Source organism: Macaca nemestrina, chromosome 1, assembly GCF_043159975.1.
Source record: "Macaca nemestrina isolate mMacNem1 chromosome 1, mMacNem.hap1, whole genome shotgun sequence".
NCBI lineage: Eukaryota > Metazoa > Chordata > Mammalia > Primates > Cercopithecidae > Macaca > Macaca nemestrina.
In genome coordinates, this window is record NC_092125.1 from 14,929,850 (window position 1) to 14,953,151 (window position 23,302).

The following is a 23,302-nucleotide window of genomic DNA, read 5'->3' on the forward strand; positions in this document are numbered from 1 at the left end:
CATGCTTGCTTCTAGATACACCTTTGTTTATTAAGTGCTTACAAACTGGTTAATAAATAATTCTTTCATGAACTTTACAGTGAGTGAGTGGTATGCCTGTTTGGTTAAGAATATTTTTTCTCACTATTTAGAAAACTGAGAAATGATCTTCCAAAATCATTTCTTTTCTTTATAGTATCTTTTATAATCCTGTTTGCAAGCCTTTTTATTACTCTGGGATAGAATTAACTTAGGCCTAAAGACTTGAAGGTTTTTTAAAGTCGCTAAGTGTATTTATATCTTGTCTCCTTTCTTAGATTTTACCTCCTTCTTCACAAAGTTTGTGCTTCATTGTCCTTAGCCTATTTAAAGATTATTATTCTTGGATGGGAGAAGACGGTGACATTTCTCTCTGATGGTTTGAGACCAAAAAAGTAAAACCCACATCTGCACCATTGGTGACCTCTGGAAAGAAGAGGCCCAACGCCTGGTGGGGGCCTTCTTGGTTGGCTTGTTAGGTCTGGTGTAACTGGTTGAGGCTGAAATGAGTTCCAAATGGGTTGGGTTTTGAGAGTAGAGAAGACTCCTAAGGATACAGAAAGCCAGTACACAGGGAGGTTCTGAAGAAGTCAAAGGCATAAAAAAAGGAACCGGCCCACAGGGACACACACAAGCCAAATATGGTACTCTTAGATCATTAAGCCAAAGGAAAACCAAGGCCAGTCTTCGTGGAAATTAATGAATCCAGGCACAAGCGAGAGAATAATTTTTCCCACATGGGAGAGCAGCCTTTGCCTGGTTTTGGACATGGATGAAGTTCAGAGTCCCATGTACAAGCAGGACTTAAAGGATCCCCATGTGAGAAGCAGCAGGGTCGTAATAGGGAAGCGGTTCTCCTTTCTGTCTATCACCAGCTAGCATCCCGCCATCTCCCTCCACCCCCCCCAGTGACACTGACCTTCCTTGTTACATTCTCCCTCACAATGACTAAAAAAAATGTCCTTGCCCTTGACATCGTTCAAGGCTTAGCTCATCTAGAGGCTGCTCTTGACCTTATTTGGCATTCAGCCTTGGGTATGTGCCTCTCTGTCCATTTTCTGTATGTGCTTGTAAAAACTGAGCTCATTAGAGAACACCCTGGATGGTCATACTGATACTCTTGGTTCTTATTTTTTTGGAACTGTCCCCCTCTCTTTTTAGCTGTTGCTGTTTTTTTTTTTCATTATGTACTTCTTTTTGACAACATAATACATTTAACCATTTGCCCTCTTCTCATACTACTAATAGAAAACCACTATTTTAAATTTTCTTGTTTATCCTTCTTTTTTAGTTTTAAATGAATATTCAAGCAATATAAATATCTATTCTTCCTTTTTTAGTTTTTTAAAATTCAAATAGTAGTAGATCTTGCTTTTTCACTGAACACTATTTCTTAGAGATCTTTCCTTATTGCATAAACAGTAGCCCTTTTATTTACAGCTGAACAGCATTTTTTTTAATGCTTTTTTTTTTTTTTTTTTTTTTTTGAGAAGTATTTTTGCTCTTGTCGCCTAGGCCAGAGTGCAATGGCACCATTTTGGCTCACTGCAACCTCTGCCTCCCACGTTCAAGCGATCCTCCTGCCTCAGCCTCCTGAGTAGCTGGGATTACAGGTGCACGCCACCACGCCCAGCTAATTTTTGTATTTTTAGTAGAGATGGGGTTTCATCATGTTGGCCAGGCTGCTTTCAAACTCCTGACCTCAGGTGATCTACCAGCCTCTGCCTCCGAAAGTGCTGGGATTACAGGTGTGAGCTACTGCACCTGGCCAGCTGAACAGCATTCTACCATAAGGTTGTATACCACAATCTCTTTAGCCAGTTCCTGATTGTTCAATATTTTAGGTTGTTTTTAATCTTTAGCTAATTACAAACAATGCTGCAATGATATCATGTTCAAACTTTATCGTCCAAGGTTGCTTGTATATCCTCTAATGTAAATTCCTAGGAGTAAAGCTATGAGGTCAAAGCAAATACACCTTTGTGATTTTGAGAGGTAGTATTATAAAAATTACTCCACATAAGGTTTATCAGTGCCATGGGTACTGCCTTGGCAATGGATTAAGTACTTGTTTTGTCTCAGCTTTGCTAACATGGTATATTATCAAGTCTCCGTTTTAAAATTTATTTGTTAATTTGACAGGTAAAAATATGTTTTAATTCACATTTCTCATGTAAAAGTGAAAGTAAGCATCTTTTTATATGTGAGTCATTTCAATGTCCTTTCCTATGCAGTATCTGTTTATATCCTTTGTACATTTCTCTGTTGAGTTGTTGATTGTTAACAGAGATTAGCCCTTTGTTTATCATATGAGTTACACATACTTTTTCCGGTTTGCTAATTTGGTTTTTCACTTTGCTGATGGTGATTTCATTATTATTTTTTATTTTTATTTTTTGCCAAGCAGTAGTCTTTAAGCACTTTTTAAAAATATGGTTTTGGGCCAAGCATGGTAGCTTATGCCTATAATCCCAGCACTTTGTGAGGCTGAGGTGGGCGGATCACTTGAAGCCAGGAGTTTGAGACCAGCCTATCCAACATGGTGAAACACCATCTCTACTAAAAATACAAAAATTAGCCGGGCATGGTGGTGTGGGTCTGTAATCCTAGTTACTTTGGAGGCTGAGGCAGGAGAATCACTTGAATCCGGGAGACAGAGGTTTCAGTAAGCCGAGATCATGCCACTACACTCCAGCTTGGGTGACAGAGACACTCTGTCTCAAAAAAAAAAAAAAGGTAGTTTAATTTATAATCAATCTTTTCTTTGATAACTTCTAAACTTTGTACCACAGTGAGATAAGTAAGAAAATAATTGCTCCATGTCTTTATCTAGTATTCATAAGATTTCAGGTTTTACATCTAAATTCCATTTGGAATTTATCTAGGCTTATAGTAGGAGGTATGATCAAATTAACTTTTTTCTAGGTGGTTTCTTAGTTGCCCCAGTATTACTTACTAAGTAGTGTATCTTTCCTTCACTTATACAAGATTAATTTATTAGGTAGTAAATTTCTTTCTGTATTTAGGTCTATTTCTGGATATTTGTCTGAACATGTGCCAGTACCACATTGCTTTAATTACTGAGGCTTCAGAGTATATTTTAACCTGTAGAACAGCTAGTTCCCCCTATTGCTCTTCTTTTCCAGAGTATTCTTGTCCATTTCCTAAAACAAACATTTGGATATTTTAATTGGGATAACACTCAATTTATAAATTAACATAGGAAGGATTGACATTTTTATGTTGTTGATTCTTGGGAGAGTTTTAAAGAGTTCTTTATGCAGTTCTATAAATTTTTGTTACATTTTCTACCAGGGATTTAAAAGTTTGTGTGTGTGTGTGTTTTGGTTGAGTTTGTAAATGGATTCTATTCTTCTATATATATAGTTTCTAGCTGACTATTGTTCCCATCGTTACCCAATAGGGCGAAAGGGTCCAATTCAAATGATCTCCTAATTGAAAATCATACATCCACTCACCATGCACTTTCCTTTCATAAACTTCAGGATGCCATGGTTACTTTCTCTTTCGTCCCTGTAACCTTCACTCATTTCCTAGTTGGTCAAACCAGTCCTTGTTATTTCCTTTACCTCTTGAGCAATGAAATCATCCTAAGGAAGGTCAGAGATTTATTAGAGGACCAAAGTCTAGTTTAATGAGGCATCCAGCATTGGTCAAGATGTCGAAATTCCCCATTATTCTTAGGTGTTCCCTTTAGACTTTGTTGGCATTGTCATCTGTTCCAAGCAGGATGCACCTCCAGCCTTCATTTGCTAGGGGATTGCTATGGTTTCCTTTGTTTGGCCCCTCCAAATCTCATGTTGAAATCTGATCCCCAGTGTTGGAGGTGGGGCCTAATGGGAGGTGTTTGTATCACAGGGGCAGATCCCTCATGAACGGCTTAGTGCGGTCTTAGCGGTAATGAGTGAATTCTCACTCTATTAGTTCCTGTGACAGCAGACTGTTAAAAAGAGTGTGGTACCCCCTCCTCTCTCTTTTTGCTTCTTCTCTTGCCGTATAATCTCTGCTTCCCCTTCCATCGTGAGTGGAAGCAGCCTGAGGCTCTTACTAGATGCAAATGCAAATGCTGGCACCATGCTTCTTGAACATCCTGCAGAATCATGAATCAAAGGAACTTCTTTTCTTTGTAAGCTACCCAGCCTCAGGTATTCCTTTATAGCAACAAAAACAGGTGAAGACAGGGGCCATTGCCCCACTCCATTTAGCCTCCTCTTTGCCTTTGCTTTGTCCTAAACAAATTACTGTTTTCTAACTATCATAGTCACCAATGTCCATGTATTTTTTTTTTTTTTTTTTTTTTTGAGACGGAGTCTCGCTCTGTCGCCCAGGCTGGAGTGCAGTGGCCGGATCTCAGCTCACTGCAAGCTCCGTCTCCCGGGTTTATGCCATTCTCCTGCCTCAGCCTCCCAAGTATCTGGGACTACAGGCGCCCGCCACTTTGCCCGGCTAGTTTTTTGTCTTTTTAGTAGAGACGGGGTTTCACCGTGTTAGCCAGGATGGTCTCGATCTCCTGACCTCGTGATCCACCCGTCTCGGCCTCCCAACAATGTCCATGTATTGTATCTCTTTTTAGCTCACAGTTCCATCTATCTCTTATTTTGAGTAAATAGTATCTTCAGAAATGTGCTTCTTAGAATGCTGGCATAGGTGTTACATTCAGTGGAAAAGAAGGTCTATTACAGGGCCTATAATTTCCTTCTTCTCCCGTACATATTTCTAGCTTTTTTCCTAGTTTGGTAAAATATGCTGGGAGACACGGCATACTGTATTCTCCCTCAGAGGGTTCCGGCACATATTAGCACTTTAAAGAGTAAGGAGTTCTGCAGTCAAAAACTATACATTCCACAAACTTCTTTGACCACAGCAGCCTAATTAACATGCTGCATTACTAACATTGTATGGAACACACTTCGGGGGATGCAGCCTCAGGGCTGAAAGCACACAAGTCTGTCTGAGTTATTATGCCCTGGACACCTGTGCTGTCAATCATCTACTTGGACTGAAGTGTCAAGTTCACCCATGAACGATAACAGTGAGAGAGCATTTGAATTCAAATTGGCTTATTTACCCTCAGGATGACTACATAATTTTGGGGACCCAATTTTACTTGCAGCAAAATAAAAATGCAGGGCCCTGGCCAGCGGTGGGGTAGTCAGTCTCACCTTCCCACAGGACCCCTGCCCCAACCCACAGCAGACCAGTGACCACTCCACTACTCTAGATGTACTTGGTACTTGGATGAAGGTGGGCAAGAAATCCTCGCCAACATGCCCACCAAATGTACCATAAGAGGTGGCATAAGGAATCTGTTCAGACCCATGGGATAAGGGGGAGGTCCCTCTCCTGCCTGAGGGTTCACACACAGGCTGGCCTCCTTCAGGCAAGGCCACGAAGAATTCCTCTTTCTCACTAGGGAGGATGGAAGCTTCCATATGGGATAGAAAAAAAACCTGTGAAAGAAGCTAGATATGTGTAAAGGCATAGAGGGAAATCGAGCAGAAGAATATGACAGTATACACACCTGGAGCTGGTGATAAGGATGAGATCATCCACGCAAGGTGAGGCCCTCTTAAAGGAAGAGCAGCAGATAAGGGTCCTACTGAGTGGGTAGGATACAATTTCCCTGCTCCTAGCCCCAGCCCTGCCACTTCCAGGAGGATACTGTGTTTTCCATTTACAATTAGCTAGCAAATCCCTGCAGGGATTCAGGAAATCCTCTTACTCACTGGTCAGCAGGTTGCTTCCTGGGGTGCATTCCCTAAGATTCACCCAGAGCACCTGCAAAATCTACCCTCTCTGGATTTGCTGTACCAGCAAGGGATTCCAACAGCAGAAACCTGGAGGATCCCTCACACATATCTGAAGGTTTTCCTGATGGCTGCACAAGTGAGGTTTTCATCTGGCCTTTACTCTGAGTAGGGGTCCATGACTCTGGAAGGGCAGGGAGTGTGGGAAGACACCTTGGTCACCTAAGTGGCAACAAGGAACACAGCTTGATTTCTGGGCTGTGACATGGTGCTTCTGGCAGGAAGAGATTTGTATCTTGGGGCTTAGTCTCTGATCAAGAGGATCTGAAATAGCCTGGGAAAAATATGAGTGCTTTTTGAACATAGCCAGAATAGCTCTTCTTGAATCTCTTTTCCATATGGCATTTCTTTATGTGATGTTTTTCAATTAGAAGGAAGTGTTCCTCTGCTAAACACCCCTGAAACCAAAAATGAACCAGCCAACCAACCCACCAAACAATGGATCAGCCAACTGATACATCAAACAATAGACCAGTCAGCCAGCCCACTGAACAATGGACCAGCCAACTGACCCACAGAACAACTGACCAGCCGACCAGCCCACCAGACAATGGACCAGCCAACTGACCCATCAAACAATGGACCAGCCAACCAGCCCACTAAACAATGGACCAGTCAACCAACCCACTGAACAACAGACCAGCCAACTGACCCACAGAACAACTGACCAGCCAACCAGCCCACCGAACAATGGACCAGTCAACCGAACTATCAAACAATAGACCAGCCATTCAACCCACCAAACAATGGACCAGCCAACCAACCTACCGAACAATGGACCAGCCAAACTAACTATCAAACAATGGACCAGTCATTCAACCCACCAAACAATAGAACAGCCAATCAACTGACCAGCCCAACGAGCAAATGACAAAGTTTAAAACCATTGCTATATTATACAAATACGCACACATAGACACATGCATACATGCACCCATGCGTTGACATAACTCCACTACTCCCTGCCACACAGAATTTCTCTTCCTCTTTTTCTGTTTCAAGCACCTAGTACCCAGCATTCCCATACAACTTGGCCTTGGAACTATTTAAGACACCATTGCTGGTGCTCAAGCTCCCACCTGCTTGGTTTCACATCTTGGTTTCCAGGTTTCCAGCCCCACAAACTGGTAACTGGATCTTGAACTTGGCTGTGGTTTCTGCTATTTTGAGACCATCACACCCTGCAGTGTCTGCCACCTCCTCTATGCTGTGCCTGGCTCCTAGGACAGCACCATGGTCTGACCTTACCCCCCACAGACATCATCTGACTTGAACACATACAGCAGCCGACAGGGCCTCCCAATTCTCAGAGCACTCAACCTACAGAGCCACAATAGCACTCTGCTCTGCTGTTCTCGCCACTTCTGGGAGTGATTTCTTATTCATGCCTTAACTCAGCATATGGATGTTTCTGTTTTATGTGTGGTTTTTATTAATTCTAGGTCCCCTGGCAGTTCAGTGCATAAAAGGACGTGACTTGGGTTCTACATGACTGTGTTGTAAGTGGCCTGCATTACTGTACTTCTTGGGCATTATTTGCATAAAAATATTTCACCTCTTCAGAAGGGGAAAACATCAGTATGGAAAAAGGAATCCAGAAGATTCATGGACAGAAAACACATCGTGTGTTTGCTCTTATCATTTGGCAGCTCCAGAGTAGTTTTCCACTTTCTGAATAATTTATTATCACTTTTATTAGTCTTCTCTATCCAGGTTGACATTATTTTCTGCTTTACTGATACAGGCCCTGCTTCTCCGAGAAAGGAGACAGCAGACGCTGCAGCTGAAGTCTAGGGGAACCTGGGTGGGTCCCAGGGTGTCTAGAAGGGCTTGAAGCTAGGCCAACTGCACCCAAAAGCTCAGGGGAAAATCAGGGTCCTGATTACTCTCTGGGGTCAAGTTAGAGAGAGTGAACTGCTGCTGCCCTGGGAGAATTCTCCATCTGAGCCACTCCTCCTACCTCCTAAACCCCAAGCCTCTGCCACTGGCAGCCTTTCCTAGCTCAGTAACACATCTTCCTAACAGAGGCCAGAGTACGACTCTCTCTAAACACCACCTTTGCTTCAGATGCTGTGGAAGATCATATTTTCCAAAGGTGGTAGCAGCAATACCTCCCATTCCACGTACTCTTCCCCGAGATGATCTTGCCACTCTCCAGTCAAGAGGCAAAGTTGATGTCCCCCTCCCCCTTGAAACTGGGCAGACTCATGACTGCCTTGACATAAACTATGGTGGAAGTGACATTATGTGACTTCGAGGCTAGGTCCTAAAAGGAAGAGTTTCTGCTGTGTGTCCACTGAGACCTCTGGGGCTCTAAGCTGCAACCATGAATGCAGTGTGATTACCATGGGCCACCCTCCTGTGAGGAAGCCCAGGCCATCAGAAGAGGCCATGTGTAGACCCTGAGGTTGGCAGCTCCAGCTTAGGTGGCCCATGATAATGAGCATCAACCTCCAGACATTGGAGGAAGACAACAGATGTGTCTAGCCCCCAGCTGTTGAGTTGCCCCCTCCAGCACACGCTCTAAACATCATGGAGCAGGGGTAAAGCCATCCCTTGATGCCAACAAAGGAGTTCTTAATGCCACTAAGGTTCAGAGTAGTTTGTTAAAGAGTAATAGTAACTGAAACAGATGTAGATTCTCAAATCCCATAGCAGGAAGCAATCCCATTGCTGGGTATTTATCCAAAGGAAAATAAATCAGTATCTCAAAGGGATACCTGCACTCACATGTTTATCACAGCACTATTCACAATAGCCAAGTTATGGAATCAACTTACGCGTCCATCAGTGGACAAATGGATAAAGAAAATGTGGCATGTATACTCAATGGAATACCATTCAGCTGTAAAAAGGAACAAAATCATGTCATTTGCAGCAACATGGATGGAACCGGAGGTCATTCTGTTAACTGAAATAATCCAGGCACAGAAAGAGAAATACTGCATGTTCTCACTCATGCAGGAGCTAAAAATACTTGATCTCAAGGACATAGAGAACAGAATGATAGTACCAGAGACTGGGGAAGGTAGGTGGTGGTAGAGGGTAGGAGTGAAGAGAAGTTGGTTAATGGGGACAAACATACAGTTAGATAGAAGAAAAAAGTACTAAGAAAAAAGACTAGAGTGACTATGCTTAGCAAACAATATTTTGTATATTTCAAAGTAATAAGAGGACATGAAATGATATCAATGCATAAAAATGACAAATACTCAAAGTGATGGATACCCCCAATACTGACTTGATCATTATATAGTCTATGCATGTAAAAAACACATTTATTTACACATAATACATATTTTACATAGATAAAAAAGTTAGCAGGACTTTTAAGACCCTAAATGCACAAATCCTCTAAATTCTTCTCTTCCAGGACTCAGTGAGTTTTAGGAGCTTTTGAAATTCTAGCCAGTAAAAATGTGGAACTGAAACTTCCTGAAGATGGGTTTTTACTCTCAGTTCAATCGGATGGCATAATGGAACGTCCCCTGTGCTAGTCTACTAATTTCAGACCTGACTAATTTCCAAAAAAAAAAAAAAAAAAAAAAAAGTCCGATAATCACGCACTTCTTTTTCTAACACTTACTTTGTCATTCAAGGGCTCTTTCAGAATAGGATTAGTTTATCGTTTGGGATGATAGAGGAACAGCTTATTATAAGGACAGAGGGAAATGATTCCTGCATTGCTCCTTGGAGATTGCCTGCCAAGAGCTGATCTTAGCAAGTCTACTCTGATTGTGAACACAAGATTGGCAATACCACCATTGTCCATGTGTAATTTCTTCCTTCCCCCCACCCCTTTCTACCAGCACCCCCCCAGGCATTGCGCAAGGTGCTGGGATATGCAGGTGAGCAAGACAGACCTGATCCCTCTCCCTGTGGTGTTCAAAGATTGACATTTTCTGTCCAGATACTCTTTAAAATTTTTTTTGTTATATTCAGAATAAAAATAAAGCCACATGGAAGCTTTTGGCCAGTGAGGATATCTAAGTACGCATGGTAGAGGATGTAGGCTCTCAGACTGACTCCAACTCTGAGCTTGTGGGGAGAGATGGAGACTGTAATGAGTGTCACGCTAGCTGTTATGTCCAACTCTTCAGTTCAGAGGGTTGGCACACAGAAGTTGAGTTTTGATTCATGGTATTGGTTGACAGGTGTCATTTAACCCCTTGGTGATCCTTCTCCTGCCTTGCAGCTATGCCATCCCTTGAAGCTTAGGGATTCTGTCATGTGGCCAGTGGAATGGGGAAGTGGAGGAAAATGCCCATCTGCTTCTTATCTGTCTTGGTTGACTCCTAGCCCTTTGGAGGGAAGTCCCTTAGCCCAAGTTAGATGCCAGGGAAGGCTGGGAGATGTAGTAGTCTCTGGCTGCACAGTCCTCCCTGCAGCAACCCTTTACTGTAGCAGGAGGAGCAGGGATCTTGGCTTCAGAGTTACCCATCTCTGTCTCAGAATGATGTGTCTTTGCAAAGTCAAACAGGACACTAGTGGCTTGCTTAGGACTCCTGAGAGCCGGGGGCTTGGTCAGGAAACCTAGAAGGTGCTAACTTTCCTCTTTAGGAAAGATCTATTACACACTTCTTACATCCCCTAAAAGGATTCTGCAAAATGCATGTTTACATGTGTCCCTCAATACACTTCGTGAATTCCCTCCACTTGTTACATGGGAGAAAACATCTTATCCAAGAGACAAAGGCACTTCATAAGCTGGACATAAATACGCGAACTTTCATCCAACTTTAATAAAACAAAACACGTTATTATTATTTTTTTTGAGGTGGAGTCTCATTCTGTCACCCACGCTGGAGTGCAGTGGAGCGATCTCTGCAACCTCTGTCTCCTGGGTTCAAGCGATTATCATGCCTCAACCTCCCGAGTAGCTGGGATTACAGGTGTGTACCACCACACCCAGCTGATTTTTTTGTGTATTTAGTAGAGACAGGGTTTCACCACGTTGGCCAGGCTGGTCTGGAACTTCTGACCTCAAATGATCTGCCCACCTTGGCCTCTCAAAGTGCTGGGATACAGGCGTGAGCTACCGTGCCCAGCCAAAACAAACAGTTTAAAAATAACCAATAAGCATTTGGAAGACCCATCCCCCATCTCCACTAATTCATAGTAAAATACTGACAAGCCTGTCTCCATTTTGTTGGCGGAAGACTTAAAGTCTTTCTTTGAAAAAGTTCTCTTCTGTTTTTCCCTCAGAGAAACATGTAGCAAAATAATGCTATCTAGTGTCTAATGATGTGTTTCTGCAACAAGGGAGCTTTAGTATCCAGTGCTTTTAATTTATTTTGTTATAAATTAATAATGTATATACGATTGAGAGTAACTCATTAAATGTAAGTGTCATAAAATAAGGCACTTAGGTAAGAAAAGCGTGAAATGATTCTGATGCACTCCTGAATGTTACATTAAGTACATAAATCATCTTTGTTTTCTCTCTGCTCAACATAGAATCCAGCAGAGGAGGTGAATGTAATTAGTACAGTTGTATTTTAAATGATCCAGGAAGCATATGAATAGAACTTGCCCTAATATCAGAAAAGGGAGATTACTCTGGCCAACTGGATTTTTTGTCTTTTTTAACAAACTCAGCTAGACAGTTTGAGGCGTGGTCACAAAAACCAATATGCACTTTAAATAATTAAGAGCTTTCCAAGAACAAGTTCACCAGCTGGAAGACACAGTGAACGCACTCACAGCTGGAACCTCTCTTTGAACGGGATGACCCAGGCTGGAAAATGCATCAGAGGAAGTTTCCTAGGGACCCTCCTGTGGAACCCCCTTCTCTTTTAGGACCAGATCTGCAGCGGGCTGGGGAGTGGGTGGAGGGGACGCCTGGCCCAAGATGGGATAGGCATGTGGCCCCAACTGTTCTGGCTCATGCTTGAAGTAGACACAGCCACATTCTGGGGAAGTGGAGGCTGACTCTATGGAGCACTTAGCACAGACACTGGCTATCCAAAAGCATGTGCTTTGATTTTGGTTTAAAAATCCGGCATAGCAATTTCCAGTGATTCCTGTTCCCACTGGCTCCTGGTTCATTAGCCAAGGAAAGCTTATGTGGAATGTGATATCACAAAATAACATGGGAGAGAATGCAAGTGCCAAAAAGTCTTTACCCTATGGCTCAATTAGAAATGGATTATTACTCAAAGAAATACGGCATGTGCAGAAAGGCCAGCAAGGAAGAGATGGACAATGAACAACAATAACCACCACTCAAGTAATCGTTGACCAGCAGCAGGAGTAGCAGTGACCACTGTTACTGCAGCATTGACCCAGGGCCGTGTTCCAGGTGAGCTGATTTGCACCCCAAACCTTGAAGCCCACTGTGTAAACAGGCATTATTGGCTCCATTTTTTTTCTTTTTTGAGACGGAGTGTCACTCTTGTTGCCCAGGCTGGAGTGCAGTGGTGCAATCTCAGCTCCCTGCAACCTCCGCCTTCTGGGTTCAAGCAATTCTCCTGCCTCAGCCTCCCAAGTAGCTGGGATTACAGGCATGTGCTACCATGCCCAGCTAATTTTGTATTTTTAGTAGAAATGGGGTTTTGCCATGTTGGTCAGGCTGGTCTTGAACTCCTGACCTCAGGTGATCCACCCGCCTCTGCCTCCCAAAGTGCTGGGATTACAGACGTGAGCCACCGCGCCCATCCTGGATCCATTTTTAAATATGAGAAAACGGAGGCTGCAGGAGCCGTTACAAATAACTTACCCAAAGTCATGTGAGGTGTAAACAGCAGATCTGAGAACTGGAACAAGCCTGACTCAAAGCTCGGGTCCCTTCCCTCAACAGGTGGTCTCATTCCTTTCCATATCCCTGGGGCCTCTTGTGGGTACAACACTAGTAGGTACTCCTGTGCCGCATGGGGCAGGAAGGTGGGCTAGTTATTTGGGAAGCCAGTATAATGTCTGTTTCTATGAAGGGCAGGGTGGTCATTCCAATTTAGCTAGGATTTGTATACAATAAAGGCAAAAGGGGTGCCAGTGGAAAAGAAAAGAAAGAGAAGAAACACATCTGCTTTAGCTTCTGCATGGCACTAGCATGTTTTCTCTGTTTTGCTTTTAAGCTTTTGAAAAATAAAAAGCGTCAAGAGCTTGACAGGACATTGCTTTCTAGACAAATGGATCACCTCACATTTCCATCTGGCTTCCAGCTCATACCCTGGAACGTCATGACAATGATAAGTTCCACTTCAGTTCTCTGCCTCTCCTGTCAGGACTTGTCTTAAAGTTCATCTCTGCCAAGAAAGGCTCCTTCCTCCTGCAACAGCCTAAAATAATGACAGGGCACAATGCTGTCCTTCTTGCTGTGGGCTCCAAATCATCTACCTAGTTAATCTGAACTGAATCTTTATAAGGAGGAAGACTCAGTTACCTGGGGTTCTACTATGTTATCATCATCTTCATTATTATTTTATGACCTCCTCATCATCATCATCATTTTAGGACCTCCTCCTTGTCTACACACACACACACACACACACACACACACACACACAAAAAAAAAAAAATACACATATACGTATTTTGTGTGTGTGTGTGTGTGTGTGTGTGTGTGTGTGTATATTTTTTTTTTCAGACAGGGTCTCACTGTCACCCAGGCTGGAGTGCAGTGGCATGATCTTGGCTCACTGCAACCTCTGCCTCCTGGATTCAAGCGATTCTCCTACCTCAGCCTCCCAAAATGCTGCGACTACAGGCATGTGCCACCATGTCCAGCTTTGTATTTTCAGTAAAGATGGGGTTTCATCATGTTGGCCAGGCTGATCTTGAACTCCTGGGCTCAAGTGATCCGCCTGACTCAGCCTCCCAAAATGCTGGGATTACAGGATGAGCCACCATGCCCGGCCCTCTCCCTCATCATTTTATGACTTCATAATCATTATCATTATCATCATCAGAATCATTTTATGACATCATCATCCTCACTTTATGATTTGGAGAGAGCAGAAGGCATGGTTTGAATGAGTTTTGGCATCCACATTAGGACTCAACCAAAGATGGATAGGAAATCCCTGGACCAAGAACAGTTTGGAACTTTATACACACTACCATGTTTAATTTTGTTCATTTCAAACACATGGTCTACACAGGAGCTGTGGGAGCCCACGGGAGGGGCACTCAATCCCACAGTAACCTTTGGAAGTGGGAATTAAAGTCTCCATGTTTTTTCGGGTAAGAGCTGAGACTAAGAGCTTTCAGTTGACTTATCTATGACCATGTTGCCAAATAAAGGAAGAGCTGAGTTTCCTGCCCAAACTATCTAATGGCAAGCATGTGTTCTTATCATCTATCGCAATATTGCAACATGGGCTAGTAGCACTCCTACCCCTGTTGCTCCATCCTGCCCAGGCACTGCCTCCAGGTTCCTTCCTATGAGGAGAGATAGTGTTGACCCACTTCTTTCCTGGTAGTATTTCTGGAGAGGTCTGAGGCTGCAGAGAACAGCGCTCTCCTGCCCTTTCTCTGAGCATCTCTGGATTCATTGATAACATGAATGAGTTGGATCAGAGAATCCTCAAAGTCATTTTTTGGATCTTTCCAGGTCTCTGTGCAGATGATCTTTTGCTAAATGTGGTGAGATTTTTAAGTTTCAGTGTGCCTATCGGCTGGCTCACTAGTCTTGACTCAATGATGAGAAATCACCTGGAAAGTAAGAAATGACTCCACATTTCTTACATTGGGATGGGGTGGTGCCTGAGCATACTGGTTACATCCTGCAAATCTGTACACACTTGTGACTTTTGTTTGCCACCTACATGGGCCCTCCTCCTCATCTGACCAGCACAAAGATTAACTGCTCCTCGAAATCCACCAGTTGAAGGATGCTCCTCTGGGAGACCATCCTTCATTGCTTCCCACCTTCGATTTCACTGTCACACTGATCTCGCAAATATTCACAGGGACCATGGCACTTAATGCTAAAAATGTTGCCAAATCCCTTGTTGATAATTCCAGCCTGAGGTAACATGACCCCACAAGAGTCATAATTACACTCATATGGCAGTTATTTAAATGGCTGTTATTCTTCAAACCCACACCTTAAACACAAACATGAGCACTGGAACTGACCTTTCAAAGAATTTCAGTGAAATTGAAACAACATTGCTATAGCTGAACAAGACAAGCTCTGGAATTATAAGGTTTTAAGACAGATAACCTTCTTAAACTGCTAAACTTCGAGGCCATATCCTTGATATCTGTTCAAAAATGAATAGCAATCTCAGATAATTGGGATGTGGGATGGCTGAAGTATAGAAAAAAGGAAATCAAGAGGTAATGAAAATGTTCTGCTTGCCTCAGTGAAAGCCTAAAAATCACTTGTAGAAAGAATATTCTGAACTTGACTGTAGGGGTGTTTGGCTGTCATTGAATTTCACTGGGATGAAGTCGGCATCTGTTAACTGAGATGTGGTGGTGGGGTGGGCGAGATGCCAGAGGAAAAATAAATGAGCTAATCTATGAATAACACAATGATAGGATGAAAGCGAAGACTCTATAGAGTGGTGGGACCTGGTGTAAACTCAGGAAGGTGATGTCACAATCTGGGGCATGTGGACAATGTTCTGTTTCATTTCACCACTGATGTATTCTTGAATATGGCAAGTGTTGTCTTAAAACAGGCAGAGACAACCCAAACCTATTCAGCTTCCCCCATCTCATTTCTTCCTTTGCTGACACCGGTGCCCATTATGACTTCTCATTTGGACTTGGAGCATTGATTACATGATTTCCTGTGGCTGTACCAGACATCTGCTACTCAGCTGGCTATGTGTGTGTATGTGTGTGTGTGTGTGTGTGAGAGAGAGAAAGAGAGAGAGACAGAGTGCATGGGGCATGGTATTTTGCCTTAGGCTAGCCAAATCTGGCTATACATGAGGATGTGTATGCATAATTGCCATTATTCACCAGCACACTCAAGCCATGGGCCAAATTACAAACTGCAGTCTTCCAATATTTTGTCAATTTTTTCTAAACCAGTTACAAAAATAAACAAACAAACAACAAAAACATCAACTGTAAGAGTTCTGAATATAGCTCATCACTTTCTGGGTGGATAATTCTTAGAAATCAGACAGGAAAGGCTGGGTGCAGTGGCTCATGCCTATAATCCCAGCACTTTGGGAAGCCAAGGCGAGTGGATCGCTTGAGAACAGGAATAGGAGATTAGCCTGGGCAACATGGCGAAACCTCACCTTTACAAAAACTATTTAATACAACAACAACAACGAAGAAATCAGACAAGAAATGAGACTGCTATAAGGTAGGAGGAAGGGTGAAGGTAAAGGAAATTTCCACTTGATCTCATCACTGCTGTATCCTCAGTTCCTAGAACAGCACCTGAGACAGAGAAGGTGCTGGAAAGATTTTGTGGAATGAACGAAGTACTATCTCTCTCCTAGGATGAGGGGCCCTGTCACCTTGTTTCCAAAAGGGCCTTATGCTATAAAGAACAACTGTTGATCCTGGAACAACAGGCTGGAATGTGCCTGGGGCTCAGGGTAAGAAACACATCAGCTTTCTGAAATGTGAGGCCTGACAGCAGGAAGGCAAGGAGATGCTGAGCTTCGCTAAACGGGGCTCCCTTGGCAATGCCTTGGCATTTACCATTGTGCCTGAAAAACTGTACGTATATTTCCTGGAAAGAAGATATTCCCCATGTTTTCAGAACACTTGAGTTTGGCGAAAGTGACAATTAGAATGCTTTTTATTAACAGAAGAGTGTGATGTAAGTCTCAAAAAGTTGACAGTTCAAACAAGTTTCATAATACTTCAGGATTCACACTCAAAATTCTTGCTACTGCTCAGGAACTAGGCATCCTGTCCCCCAACAAACAAACACCTGACAGTCATTCCACCTCTTATGTGAATTGGGACCATATGCTGCAGCCAGTTACATAATTAGTACCATGAATCCTACTTTTGAAAGCAGCTGATTATACCAGAAACTTCTGGAGGCTCCACTTGCCTGGCAAATACAGCCCCAACTCCTTGATTGGGCACCCCAAGTCCTTCCCAATGGACCTTCAGCTGAATTTGGAGTCCCAAGATCTACTGTGCCCTTGTCCCTCACACCCAAGCTACAGCCAAGACAGTCTGCCCTCAGCTCTTGCCCCACTTCCTCCTTACATTTTATTTTATTTATTTTTTTTAATAGGAGACTGTCTCCCACTCAGTTGTGAGTTCCTTAGGGTCAAGAACAACAGCTGTCATTCACGTCTGTCCATGTGCCCACATAGATATCAAGGAAGTATTTGTTGACCTGGATTGACCTCCAGCCTTGTCCTTCATTCCATTTTCTACAGAGTGGCAGCAGCTGCATTTTGAAAGATCCAATCTGATCACTGCTTCCATGACTCCTGCTGATATTCACACCGGAAGTGAAACTCCTCAGCATAGCGTAGGAGGCTCGCCAGCATCTGCTCCACCTAACTGCCGAGTCTTCTCTCTCACCTTACCCCACTTACATCCTACATCCTGGGAAGAGCTCTGTGTTCTGTGTCCAGCCTGTGTCCTTTATGCAGGCTACTGTCTGCTTAGAATATTCTTGACCTTCTCCTTCAGCACCTAGAGAACCATCTGCTTGTCCTTAAATAAATTGTTTCTGGCTTACTTATTTATTTTATTATTATTTTTTTGGACACAGGGTCTCACGCTGTTACCCAGGCTGGAGGGCAGTGGCCTGATCACTGCTTATTGCAGCCTCAACCTCCCAAGGCTCAGGTGATCCTGCTGCCTAGTCCCCTGGGTAGCTGGGACTACAGGTGCACCATCACGCCTGGCTAATTTTTGTATTTTTAGTAGAGACGGTTTTGCCATGTTGCCAAGGCTGGTCTTGAACTCCCAGGCTCAATCAATCTGCCCGCCTCAGCCCCCCAAAGTGCTGGGATTACAGACATTAGCCACAGCGCCAGGCCCTACCTAACTTCTTCTAAGAAACTTTTGTACCCTGCCCCAGGACACATGTATCTGGGCCTTCCCCCACTCTCAGCTACCTTGCATGCACCCCCACCCTGTTTGGCTATCTGACTCCCTTTCAGGTTTTGGGCTCCTGGAGGACAGAGTCCATTTATCTTGTAGTTCTAGTGCATTGCCTAGAGAAGATGCACAGTAACTATTTTCAGAACAAAGCTCCAGATTGCAACTGCTCCACTCTGCTCTTTAGATTTTAAACGGCCAATGAATGTTACAGCTGCAAGACCCGATATGGTTCCTGCGTAAGTCTGGGTGGCAAGGTACACACACCCGGCCCTTGCAGGGGTTAAGATGAAAGGCATCTAAACTGCCCTTTTCCCTTTCTGGGCTCTACTGTTGCTCAGAATATCTGAAGCAGAATCAATTGGCTGGCTTACAGAAAGCCTGGAACTACAAAAGGCAGAGAAAAACATCTGTCACCACTGCACCGTTCACTTTTCTTGGCAGCCGCGTGATAGCAGAAGGTCTCAGCACTTGCTTTGAAAACAGGTCATTACTGCTGCAAATTCCTGGAAGACCTTTGAACAAGAATGAAAATGCCCCAGATCTGCTCCAGCTCTGCTGACCTCTCAGATCTGAAAAGCTGCATTCCTGTTCCAGGGTCAGAGGGGCCAGGAGGCTGTGTGTCATCACACCTGTGCTCAACAGTCTCTCCCAAACACAGACCCGATACAGCCACCTCCCTGTGCCTCCCCCAGATGCTAGGTGGTCCAGGAGACTGTGGTTCCCAAGCAGCCGCAAGCATCTCATGACTGAAGCCCTCTCTGAGTTCTGGGCACTATTGCTTCCTCAGAACATCCCTGAGGCCAGCTTCAGTGAGAAACAGGGAAGGTAAGGGTTGGGCTGCCTATCATATTGGAGAAGGAAGCAGCTCATTGTACACCTGGATGGTTGAGTGCTTGCTGGGAAGACTATAAGGCAGGGGCTGAAAACCCATATGAGGTTTGCCCATTCACGTCTAATTCCTGACAACAGTATCTGGTCATGAGAAGCCCTAATCAGTGTTCTTTTATGCCCTGTGAAGCCACTAGGGCCACAAGTTGATTTCTTCAGGACTGACACTTGCATGCAGCGTAAGGGTTGACACTCTTGTAGTTTAAATTGGCCACCATGAGGTAGCCAATGAACAAAGCACGGGCAACAGCCTTCAGTATAACCCGCAGAGGCTATCACAACACAGTACTGGTTCCTCGCATTTACACAACATGTTACAGTTTATAGGGCGCTTTCATGTACAGTATGTCATTTGATCACACAGCAGTCTTTTGTGCAAGACAGTGCATATATCATCACCTCCCATTTACAAATGGGCATCTGAGGCTCTGAGAGCTTCGAGGACTTGACCACGGAGCCTCCTGTCACGAGTGGCAGAAGACCAGGGCTCGAAGAGGACCAGAGCTCAAACATCCTCTGGGGCCCAGTGGATTCACTCATCAGTTCTACATGGTGAGGTGAGTCCTAGTTCTAACATTTGGTAAAATCAGCAGCATTAAAAAAAAATCTGTAGCTGGGACTCAACAACTCCAGGGCATTTACAGTTAAAGTGCAGCCCGTGGGCCAGCAGCACTAGGATTCCCTGGAAGTTCCTAAGAAAAGTGGAATCTCAGATCCACCCAGACCTACTGAATCAGAGTCTGCCTTCAACAAGACCCCAGGGAGCCTCACAGGGCGTTGCAGTTTGCGGAGCTCTGTGCTGGGGAACACATGCCTTCCTCTCTCCGCTCTGAATTCACCCTGGGGAAACAGCTCAGTTGGGGAGGGTTTAGAGAAAAGAAGCTTCCATCTGATTGCCTCCTGATAACTGCAGGAAAAGCTGCTGTATCTGTCCAGCTCCCCTCTCGGTGGAACAGGTCTCTGTTCATCTCCGTTTCTTCCCAGCTCCCTGCTGAAACATTTAGCCAACAGACTCATCTCAGACAACTCAAAATCTCTCTGGCAATAATTTTGATAAAAGCATGAAGATGAAAGATGTGATTTCAGTCTTCCTTGATCTCTGAGAATCCCAAAGTCTGTTTAAAGTACTCCCAATATGAGCTGTGGCAGAGTTGTGATTTCCTAAGGAAGGTCTGCAATGTTAAAATGTCTCTCTCCTTTTGAGGAAGGATCTCTCTTCACCCCTCCAATGCTGTATATGGCTTGATTGACACGCTTAATAATTGGCTGGTAAATTAGCAGCTCTGCCTAGCCACGGGGCTAACACAGCTTACAATCAGAAACAAACAAACAAAAACCAAAAAACAAAACAAAAAAACAACTTTTTTAAAGAGCTGGAGCAGAATGTGAAGACAGAAATTGGGAAAGGTTTTAACAAGTTTCACTAATAAAGTTGGGATTATCCTCCCTCTTTTACATTGTTCGCCAGTTAACAGGGCAGTCACCAGATTGTTTTAATGGTTCTTTTTGAGCACTTTTTATGGGAAGACAATAGGTTGAAACCAAGGTGCTGATGTTTTTCTATGTATAACTAATCTTCAATGACCTTTCATTTTTTCCTACTTTGACCACATAAGCACCACTGATCTTGATTCCTTCTGTGTGGTTTTCAGTACAATAGTTTAATGGTGCCAGGCCTGCCCTAAGTGGCTGGCGGTGACAGTCTTCTCCCCAGGTAAGTGGTAGCCATGGAGTGCATTTGGGACAACAGCCAGTGTTACCACTTGTGGGGGTGTCTTTCAGCCTGTATGGTTGAAGGTAGCAGGAAAGAAGCATTTCATCTTCCCTCCCAAAAATTCTTGATCAAGAAAGTGCATATAAGCTCACTTTTAGCATTTCATTAGAGGCAGTAGCATAGCATCCTAATCAGTTTTAATGAAAGGCAAATGCCTAATTACAAATTAAATACACGTAGGGATACTTAACTGTTAAATACATCATTTACTAAATATTAGCTTTTCTCTGGGACTATTTTACTCTTGCCTTTGGGACAATCTTGGGCCCTAATGATTTGTTTCCTTCTGTTTTTGGCTTCTATTCAGAAAAGGGTGCATTAAGTGCCTCTTTAGCAATTTCTGGCTGGTCCATGAGCCACTGGGTTAGGTCAACCCTGAGGATCAGAATTCTTTGCACCAAAGCTGTTTCACTAAGGGGACCTGTGAGACTGGCCATGTGATTCTAGTCAAGCTCCATCAGAGCCCCCTCCTCCAGAATTCATGCTGTGATTTACAAGTAGGTCTTTTAAAGGAGCCAGGCCAAATTCCCTCCGAACATTAAAAAAGTACCACACCATACTTCCAGCTACAAGTTTACAGGGACAAAATGGTAGATTCCCAGAAAGAAATTCTGGTCCAGGTGTAGACCTCCATTTCCAAACCTCTTTGTTCCTTGGACCCAATGATGTTTTTAGTTATCCTGTATCTTCTAAGGGGAACTTCAGGACATAGCAATCTTAGGGGGGCATGTGTTTGGCAGAGTGGGGTGTGGTGGGGACGAAGGCAGTGGTGAAGGAATGAAGACTCTTAAATGCTCAATTTCTCCTCACCTCTGGGACTGATAAAAGATGAGTTTCCAGGGCCTGCTGTGTCACCTTGGCCAGCATTCATTTCTGTTTTTTTTTTTTTTTTTTTTTTTGACTAGGCCTGATTTGGGACAGCCCTTGACATGGCCCACAGAAGGCCTCTACTTTGGGGAAACACCAGATGCTCTTATAGGCACAGATGAGCGCCATGGGTCAACACCGACAGTGTGACTCCCGGGGAGGGCTGCATGAGCCCTCCTGCATACTGAGGTGGAGGGTGAGGTCAGGGTTTCTGGCCTCTTTTTGAAAGGGACGTCATTCCAATGGACTCCATTTGAGAAAATAGAGTCAACAAAGCCCAGACACTGCTTTGGTTTTTACCATCACACTGGGAGGTATTCGGACCCATGCAATTACATACCCGAAGCAGGGCATGTCTTGGGATCAGAAAGAGGATGAGTAAGGAAGTCTCTGCAGCGAGCATCTCCGTGAGGGAAGTCAGCTACAGGAAGCGTCCGAGTGACCTGGCCCCATGGCCTTGCGGTCCTCACCCCAGCTTGCTGAGGGATGAACTGCGCTACACAGTTATCCCATTTCTAAGCTTTCTGGGAACCTACTACTTGCTGTCTCTGGAAGACACTGCTGCCTGCTTTTATATAAAGGTGGTCCCAGGGCTGAGGGGCAGGAGGCAGAGAGGCAGAGGAAGGAGGCGTTCACTACCCAGGGTAGAGAGAATTCTGCTCCTTACCCCTCCCAGAGAGCAGGTGCATTCACTGCGACATCTCTCCACGGGCTCCCACTGGCTCATCCCAGCGCCTGCCACCAGGGGCAGCTCTGCAGAGTCAGCGCTGGATGGAGCAGCCCCGGGTCAGGAGGCCTCCTCATGCAGGACGCGCTTACCTGTATCTCTGCTTCACAGACTGCTTCTCTGCGGACTTGCAGACGTGCCCCACGTAGTACAACGGGAAGAATAAAAAGTTCCAGTTGGTGGCAAACCACGTGAGGGTGAAGGGCGCGTCGAACTTCCTGAAGGTCAGCTTGGCGAGCTGCGTGGAGCCCGCCCACGAGGAGCACACGCACAGCACGACCGCCACGCCCCAGAAGATCTTCTTGAGCTGCGCCCGGGAGCACGTCCAGCAGCGGCGGCTCGCTCTCCCGCCGGTCTCCACCCCGGCCGGCGCCTGGGCCTCCGCCGGGCCCGGGGAGTCCCGGGGGCGCTCCTCCCCTGGGGAAGAGAAGGGCGTGGTTAGCAGGGCCTGCAGACCTTCACCCCTGCACTTAGCAGGGCGCTGCCCTGCAGCCATTGTCACCGCCAGCTACCTGGCGGCCGCGGGAGATACCGGGCGCAGGGGCGGCTTCTAGGACGGCTGTGTGACACCAAGCTGCAATAGAAAACGTTTACACAGGTTTTCCTATTCTCCAGAACCTCCGCTCTCCAAGTGTGGTCCGTGGGCCGGGCAGCGTCAGCACCCTCCCCAGTCCGTCCCCGGAACTTGTTGAAAATGCAGAATTTCAGGGCTCACCCCAGGCCCCCAAATCAGAACCCGCATTCCTCAGGTGATCTGCGTGCTTTGGGAGACACTTCTCCAGAACACACAGAGCGGCTGAAATACCTCCACTCTCAGTTATGGCAGTTGACGAGTACTCACGTGCTCCTGGGTGCCGGGCAGTACTGGGGGCTGGAGATTCCTACAGGGCGAGGTCTCGACCTCTAAAAGATCCCAGTACCTTGACAGAGGTGGCCTGTTACTTAAAGGCACAGTTGGCCGAGACTCTCTCCTCTTATTTTGTATGTACGGCAAAAATGGAGTTCGCCACTCTTACTTTTCTATCTGCTTTAACTGGCTTCCTGCTGATAGCCTCCAGTCCCACTTCGAAGCTTTACTTAAAAACCACAACCTCTGGCAGCTGGTGTGTGAAAGGCCACAGACACTCCATTCTAGAGCTGTGTGATTTCTGGAAAGCAGGCTGCAGCCCAAAGCTTGGCTCTGCCGCAGTGTTGCTTCCGCAGACCAGAAGA

The 23,302-nt window shown here is 44.9% G+C and overlaps 1 protein-coding gene across 2 annotated transcripts in view; it reads right to left on the minus strand.

Annotated features, from left to right (window-relative positions):
* LOC105464118 (solute carrier family 35 member F3) overlaps window positions 1–23,302 on the minus strand; it is a 409,658-nt gene that overhangs the window by 68,736 nt on the left and 317,620 nt on the right. For both annotated transcript variants that reach the window (XM_011711786.3, XM_011711787.2), the window contains one exon: window positions 22,183–22,507. In XM_011711786.3, the coding sequence (XP_011710088.1) occupies window positions 22,183–22,507 (325 nt within the window). The remainder of the gene's footprint in view (window positions 1–22,182; window positions 22,508–23,302) is intronic.